Source organism: Eretmochelys imbricata, chromosome 16 (genome assembly GCF_965152235.1).
Source record: "Eretmochelys imbricata isolate rEreImb1 chromosome 16, rEreImb1.hap1, whole genome shotgun sequence".
NCBI lineage: Eukaryota > Metazoa > Chordata > Testudines > Cheloniidae > Eretmochelys > Eretmochelys imbricata.
Window position 1 is genome coordinate 21565578 of NC_135587.1, and position 8580 is coordinate 21574157.

Consider the following 8580-nt stretch of genomic DNA (forward strand, 5'->3'; position numbering starts at 1 on the left):
ATACTACATTTGACAAAGGTTTTTACATCAATTATTTATGATCATTCATAGTATACTAGTAAATATACTACAGTGTGTTTTACAGGAGAAGTTAAGTATACTAGTCAGACATCTGTACACAGCTCTGCAATTAAATCTTTGAGAAGTACAGTAAGAGCACTCTGTTGCTGACTACGGGCCCATGGACTTGAATAAGGACTACTTGTAGAAGTAAACCGTGCATGCAGTCATAACGGCAGGATAAGGCTCTTCGTTTGAAGAGGTCTTAGCACTTTTTCTGCACTCCATAATAATGCACTCATGTATCTTCAGCATGGACATGTAAACACTATGAACCAATCGTCATGATTTTATCAGAAAATCATTCCAAAATTCTTTTTATAAGTGTTAAGTAAAGTCACTGTATTAAATATACATATATGTATGCCTTCGTGTTTATGTAAATGTAGTAAGAAGGGGATATTTGTGTTCCTCAAACTTACGGAGAATATTAATGAAAGGTGAGAGGCAGATTGGGGCTACTGAGACATTGTTACCTCTTAGAGGGGTTTTGCTGTTTGGGTTTTTTTAAATGAGGTCACCCATCATTATAGTATCTGAGCACAAATTTAATATTGAATTGACATTATGTGTGTTCATTCAGTCATTGAAAGAGGTCTTGGAGTATACTCTATTTTTGTAAAAATCACTTGCTGTATGAAGAAACTACAGTTGGCTTCACAGTGCCAAATCTTATTCTGTGACTTGAGCTTCTGAGAAAAGTGTTTTACCATCCATGTTGCACGTAGATCTTGTAACTGCCTTTCTTCTCTGTACTGGCAAAATATCCTTTGACTGGGAAATGAGTGAACACCACTGATTAGCTTTTGATACTATATATAATGTTATCCATCCTGTATTCAGTGCACCTCTGTACAGTCAAATATCTTTAACACCTCTGTGTCTGTCTAGTATTTGTTTACAACAAGGTTTTATATGTAGAAATAGCAGTTTTTCTTAGGCAGCAGAACTGTTTTATGCAAAACTGTTCACTGTCCACTGCTGTGTGAGCTCACTTGTATGATGGATATCCACATAAAGAACATCTGTAAAATAAAACCAACGTTCTACATTTTAAATGCTAGCATCATGGTGTGGAACCAACAGGGGGCAGCATTTCCTCCCCCCCCCCCCCCCCGATGCATTTTTATTTTGGTTTGCGATGTGTTTGCTTGTGCGGGTGGAATAATATTGGAAGCTGTGTTTGTTCAGGTGCTGCTAACGGGGACCCATTGCTCTTTACAGGTTTTGAAGATAATCCCCAAGTGGTCCTACAGATCATGCGGCGGTATATTCAGCACTTTTTTGGGTGCAAGGCTTGTGCACAGCATTTTGAAGAGATGGCGAAAGAATCCATGGAGTCTGTGAAAACCCTAGACAAAGCTGTTCTCTGGCTGTGGGAGAAGCACAATGTAGTGAATGACAGGCTTGCAGGTATGGGAGATCTGGCGTAGGAACATGTACCAAAGCTAGCTTTGGTCTGGTGGCTATGATGATAGTACTGTTCTACAATATAATTTGAACAAGTAGTGGTCTTAATTCTGTGGGTGTTCAAAAGTTATTAGAACTGATCACAGGGCACATTTCCAATTCCAACAGAAATAACTGTTGAGTGAGTAAAACTTCCATTTAAGGCACACCAGTCTTCGGGTCACAATGGTTCAGGACACAATAATGTGTGTGGAAGAGGCTCCGTTGTTCTCAAGAGCATCAGTATTTCTGAAGTTCCACCTGCTGGATGATGGGATGATCTTTCCAGAGTGCAATTCAAAGCCTGTTTGAAACTGAGCAATGCAGCTCAGCTACTAATCTGTGGACAAGAATAATTATAGTTCTTTCCAGAATGTTTTAGATCACCATTAAAACCTGTTTTCATTTTTTTTCTAGCTGGGAATACAAAAATCACTAGAGAAATGTAGTTTAGAAGATCATAATTGAACGGGATTCTGTTCCTCTGTGTAGAGTGGCGTAAACTATTCATAAATCAGTAATGGAATAAACTAAAATTATTCGTCAAACAAGATTTATTTTCCTATGGAGGTTTTTTATAACAATTGGACTAAAACACCACCAAACTATTAGGTTGTATTTAATCCATTGTGTTGCTCAGGTGTCCTATAACTTAAAGCACTAAAGAAAATTGGTTTCTATTTACACTTAGTACCTGTCTGCTGTTATGGATTAGTGAATGTAACATTACTTACCATTCAAATGTACAACATTGTGTTTATTTTCTGGTAAAGCTGCATTCCCAAGCTATGGGAAGTTTTAAATATTGTTTTGAATACAAACATTTTATCTTGTGCCTCCAAGCAGGAGAAGCACGCAACATATTAGATAATATTTTCCCGTAATGCATGTTACCAGTGTCTGAGGGGGTAAAGGGAAAAATTGGAGTCTTTTTCTTCAGAATAGGTTGCTAAATATTGTCAAGATAGAATATAATATTTTAGAAAAAAAATATTTCCTCCTTGGAGAGTTCACTAAGATGCTGGTTTGAGTGATGCAACAATTGGTCTAAGTCCCTTCTAGTAAAAATTTTGAACATGCATTGCAAATAATAATGCCAAATTATATGTGCTAAATTTGTTAAAAATACGTTTTCTCTTTCAGACTGTGATTTAGGATTAATCTGAAGTATAGGAACTTTACAATGAGTAGGGCTCTCTCTAAAAGCCACCTAGTGAATTCTACAAATAGTTATTTCCTGTTGTGTATTAGCATAGTTCTGTGAAATCTTTGAACAATAAATGTATTAATCAAAATCAGAGGTGCTGTATAGACACTGTAGCCATGTTAGTTTTTTCAACCAGAGGAGGACTTCTGTTTTAAAATACCTCAATTGAAGTTTAAGGAGTTTATTCTAGAGCAGACAAAGTCCAGTACTAGCTATGGAGGACAGCTACCACCAATTAAGACAGAATGATGGCGGCTGCTGCTATGAGAAATTGAAACACTAAAATTGAACCCAGTCCAAGAGAAACGCTTATATACTGTATTTAAAAGTTTAAAAACCATTATCATACATTTAAACTGTTTCAGTTGGCTTGTTAAGTACTGAAAATGGTTTGCTATAGTAGTAAAACACACTTCTGAAATAAGCAGGGTAAGGATGGAATTGTTGCCAGTATCTATAGAAACTTGTAAATGTATTTACAAGACTTTGAATGGCCTTGAAGCATCTTTCCGAAAACTAGGCTTCAGGACTACATAGTACTGTGCACAGAAGACCAGTTCATTTTGAGCCATAACTTCAATTAACTCCTGGAAATGCATTTGATTGAGTGGTTTTTATCATTTGATAAAACTGTAGCATTTGTGAACTGGTCTCCTGTTACAGGGAGACTGTCATAATTTAATGTTTGTGTACTCCAAGAAAAAAGCAGTAACTCAGAATATGAAAATTAACATTTTCAGCAAGGAAGGCTTTGTACTGATTTCAAAATTCATTCTTAGATTAGTATAAACTTGTTGACTCTTGCTTTTTAAGTGTGGCTTTTATTTTTGCCTTAAACTAAGCTTACTACTTGCATTAAATGGAAAATAGTCTCCTCAGTTTCAGATGAGCAGATGGATAGATTAAATTCTTTTGTCCATTTATATTTTCTCTTTTTCCTTACTTAGGTGATCCAAGTGAAGACCCAAAATTTCCTAAAGTTCAGTGGCCAACTCCAGATCTCTGTCCTGAGTGCCATGATGAAATTAAAGGGTTACACAGTTGGAATGAGGCCCAAGTGCTACAGTTTTTGAAGCATCACTATCACCATGAAAATATTCTATATAAATACGCAGAAGGCCAGGTTAACGCTAATGAAATAGAACTTGGGGATGTGAGAGAGAGAAAAGACAAAAATTTACCCAAGAAAATGAGTGGAGACAAAGAGGACAAGATCCTGGATCAACAAAATATGTTGGATTCAAAATCTAAGGTCTTAGATAAATTAATAACAAATAACGGACCTGTCAAAGATAGAGGTAAAAATGCAATCGAATCAGTTATCCATAAAGAGACCAAGCAGTCTGTGTCTTTCTTAGGGATTGGATTTTCTAACATAGACATGAGTCTATGTGTAGTACTTTATGTAGCATCGTCCTTATTTTTAATGATAATGTACTTTTTTTTCCGAATGAGGTCGAAACGGTGGAAGGTGAGGTATTATCGTCCAGCTGTGTAGAACTTATCAGAAATGATATTTTCATTGTAAGTGGCTGATCAGTACCAGATGCAGCTTTAATATTTATGATCAGGGATTTTATACACAGTATTGTTTCAAAAGCCCTCCTCCCCAGCTCCCAACTCATTTCACCAGTGTTCTCACTTAGTGCTGTAGAGCTTGCTCTAGGAATCCCAATATATGTCTAGTATCCAGGTCCATAGCACTAACTTAAAGTGTTCACTAAAGGAGAAACTTTGAACTTTTCCATTGACATATCATTACTTACTGTTTCCGTCCTTTATTGGTCTCTAATGTGAAGAATTGCACTGTGTAATTAGTTACTCCAAGTTTTGGAAAGAAACTGAATACTACTGTGTGTGTTCTGAAACAGCCTTTTAATTTTATCCTGAGTTGACTAAATAATCTACCTGTCCACCCACTGCACGTTGTGTGAGATCTTGTTGTTGCCTTTGGAGAAGAAAGAATTTCGATTTTTTTCAGAGAAAGAAAAAGTATTTTAATTGAATAAACTTTACAAATGTGTTACGTTTTTAAAAAAATGAATATTTTTTCTCCATTACATTTTTGTAGTTGGAAGCCATAAGTGTCCAAATACAATTTCTCCCTCACCCCTTAGTTCCAACTAAGGGAATATGCACTTCCAGGAGGCTCAGCAATTCAGGGTATTTGGATGATCTGAATAGTATACAAGAGGCCTGATTCTGATCTTGTGTATGGCAATGTCCGTTCAAAAGGAACCCTGTTGACTTCAGTGGAGTTACACCATTGTAAGTGAGAGCAGAACCAGGCCTAATCTTTCTGCCTGCCCCTCTGTTCCAAGTTTAAGCATAGCATTAAATAACCCACTCTTTATTTGCTAATTTATTAAGTAGGGAAGTAACTAAGGAATAGTTAGAGGAAATACCGTACTGCTGAATGATGCTATTGGAAGCCACTTCTCATGAGCTCTAGTAAAGTGAAACTCCATGCCAGGTCAAATAGACTGAAAGTCCTGAGTGGTTTCGGTGGGCCAATACAAATTGCAGTTCTGATTAGTGAATTTTTTACAACATTGTGACACATACAAAAAAACTTCAGTATAAAGGGTTCCACAATGTAAGCATTTCATTTAGAAATCTCCCATCCTGAGCCTGCGAGGTGGTGAGGAATCTCTGCTCCCAATTGTAAAGTTTTCTTGTGCTACCAAAATATGAGTGATTCAAGACAATCTCCTTATGCATGTTCCTTCTGCTAGTGCATTCCACTGTTTGGATTAAAAAAACAACCTAAAAATGGCCATACAGGGTCAGTCCAGTGGTCCTTCTACTCCAGAATCTGACAGTGACCGGTATCAGATGCTTCAGAAGGAATGAACAGAACAGGACAATTATCAAGTGATCATCCTCTGTCATCCAGTCCCAGCTTTTGGCAGTCAAAGGTTTAGGGACACCCAGAGCATGAGTTGCATCCCTTACTGTCTTGGCTAATAACCATTGATGGACCTATCCTCCAGAAACTTCTCTACTTTTTTTTAATCCAGTTATACTTTTGGCCTTCACAACATCCCCTGGCAATGAGTTGCACAGGTTGACTGCATTATGTGAAGAAATACTTCCTTATGTTTGTTTTTACACCTGCTGCTTATTAATTTCATTGGCGTGACCCCTGATTCTAAACAGACATTTAGCTGCAATTGTGCTCATCATTTCTACTCCAGTATGGGTTGTGGCAGCTTTTTGGCACATAGAAATTGCCATTCCAGATCAGACTACTGGTCTAGCTGTCTAGTATCCTGTCTCTGACAGTGGCTTATGCCAGATGCTTCAGGGGAAGGCATAAGAAGCCATGAAGTGAACAGATAACAAAATTACCAGCCCAAAGTAGAAGTTTCCTGATTTCAGCTCTCAGTGGATGGTTTATGCTGTGGAGCATGAGGTTTACAATTCTATCTAGTGTAACTCTTGGTGTTCTTCTTATCACTATAAATGTCTAATCTTTTTTTAAACCTGCCAAGCTCTAGTCTCAATGTTTTCCTTTGGCATTGAGTTCTGCAGATCAATTATGTTGTGTAAAAAGGTATTTCCTTATATCAGTGTTAAAGTTAACTGTCAATTTCACTGAATGTCCCCTTGTTCTTGTATTATGAGAGGGGGAATAAACAGCTCCAGGCTAATTCAATCATTTATTCCTTCATTTAATTTATTAATCTGTGTACTTCCGTAATGTCCCCTTATTTCCACTGGAAGCCCTATTATAAAGTTAAAACTTTGCAGTGAAAATGAGCTAAAACTTAGCACATGCGTCTCAACAAGGACGTGATTTTTTTAACATATATGTAACAACTGGAAATTATAGGGAGTTGTGTGTCAAACTACAGCTTCATGTAACTTTTTAAAAGAAGGCAAATGATTATTCAGAGAAAGCCAGTGTAAAGGGACCTGAAGTGACTATTGCATATACAATAACTATTGCATTTACAATAACTACTTCAAGAAATGTACTATGCATACATTTGTATGTGTCTAAAAATGCCTAAATCTGCATTCACACGACAAGAGCTGTGAAGAAACAATTAACTCATGTTTTTCTTAAGCTGCCTTAGGGCAAAATTTTGCCCATGTGCAAAGCCTGAATGAATGGGCTTTGCATGCATGACAAACCCCACCTCTATACCTGGAGCTAGAGGGTGAGCACCCATGCAGGTGTTCTGTATTCTGTCTCTACTGCCTGGGCCCTTGGCAGTGTGGTGAGGGAGCGGAGTCTGCTGTAGGGTGACTGTTTTCTGCTTGGGGTGTCTGTGAAGTTGTAGGAATTTCTCCAGAAATGGATGTGAAGAAGCAGCCATGACAATTTCACATCAGTCTGCATTTTTCTAGGTAAATTGATGTTTTTAAAGGTGTGGCACGATGGGCCAAAATGGCTTGCTTCCTCTTTTGTGGGATTGTTAAGGAATCCCTGTAAGGTCTCATGGGGCACATTTTTAAATAATATGAGAGCTGGTGAAACAAGAGTGGAAGTTAACAATTAAGCTTCTCAGTCTGATCAGTGCCATCGTGCTTTGTTATTATAGGGTTTCAAATAGTGGGGGCCCCAAAGTGGGAGGCTAGTTAGAACAGAGGCCAACATTTTGGAACTTGGAGGCTTTAAGTCAGGCACCTAACCAAGTGGCCTGATTTTTTCAGGTGGACTTGACAAAGTGGAGGGAGCTCAGCATCTCTAAAAATTGGGCACCTGATTTGGAAAATGTTGATTAGTCTCAGAGGGATCTTTAATACTAAACGTGTGATACTAAAAGAGCAAGGAATCTTATTTTTAACTCCGCTGGATGTGTAGAATTGGGATTGTTAGTTTTGTGTCTCATTTTGTTTTCATCTGTATATTAATTGAACCAATCGAGCCACTGAAGGATCATGGGGATGATTTTGCCCTTAGAACAGCTAGTGGGTGATGCATTGAAGAAAATGTTTTGTTCAGTGCATAAATACTGTAAGCTTTCACTCTGCCTTTATGCTGTTTGAAATATGGGAAGTGGAACACATACCCAAACTTACAGGATGGCTTTTTTTCTCAAAGAATACAGATAGATGTAAACAGAATTTGGATTATCCAATCTTGGTGTTACGGCTAAGTGCTGCCATGTAATTGGTACATGGCTTTCATTTTCATTGGTAACAATGCCCACCTCACTTGGAAAAGCTACCCTGAACTTTGGGTTTAGTTATGTAAATCTCAGTTTATGTGCTGTTATTGTGTAGGTTTAAACTGATCTGAGTTATTTCCTTTTGTGCATGATGACTGTCTTGATGGATTTCCACATTCAGTGCTATAATACGATTTTACTCATGGTTGACCGCGTCTCCAGAAAGTGTTAAGTGTCCGTCATGCGATAACGCAATGCTGTTTTGACATGCTGTATTACAAATACCCTGTGATCTGGTTATTTTCTTTTATTAAAATGCCTTTAAAAGCACCTATTCAATCCTGGAATTTTGATTTGTATAATGTGCTAAGTTCCAAAATTTGCAAGGTGAGATAAATCAATATGTATGGATCATATCAAACTTCCATTTTCAGGAAGGAATTTTGTCCATCGTAACGCACTGAAAGGGTTCTGTGCTGTTCAGAGGTTTTCAGTGTGAAAATATTAAAACTGCAGAAAAAAGTGAAAATAACAAATATAGGACCTACTAGGTCTAAGAGGGGAGGGGAAGTTACAGTGCCAAGAATGCCAAAATGAAACTATTCCCTTGAGTTCTAATTTTAACTGCAAATTGTGTGCATTTCATGTGACTCCTATTTAGAACTGGATATTAGTAGCGTTTTTACAAAAGGTTCAAATGTATTTTATGTGTCTGAAAAATGTTGACTACAAGCTGTTGAGACT

The 8580-nt window shown here is 37.5% G+C and overlaps 1 protein-coding gene across 1 annotated transcript in view; it reads left to right on the plus strand.

Annotated features, from left to right (window-relative positions):
* Window positions 1-8166, plus strand: part of QSOX2 (quiescin sulfhydryl oxidase 2) — a 41843-nt gene extending 33677 nt beyond the window's left edge. Inside the window, exons 11-12 of the mRNA XM_077835927.1 lie at window positions 1285-1473; window positions 3664-8166. Coding sequence (XP_077692053.1) covers window positions 1285-1473; window positions 3664-4214 — 740 coding nt within the window. The 3' untranslated portion in view covers window positions 4215-8166. The remainder of the gene's footprint in view (window positions 1-1284; window positions 1474-3663) is intronic.
* Window positions 8167-8580: the final 414 nt, after the last annotated feature.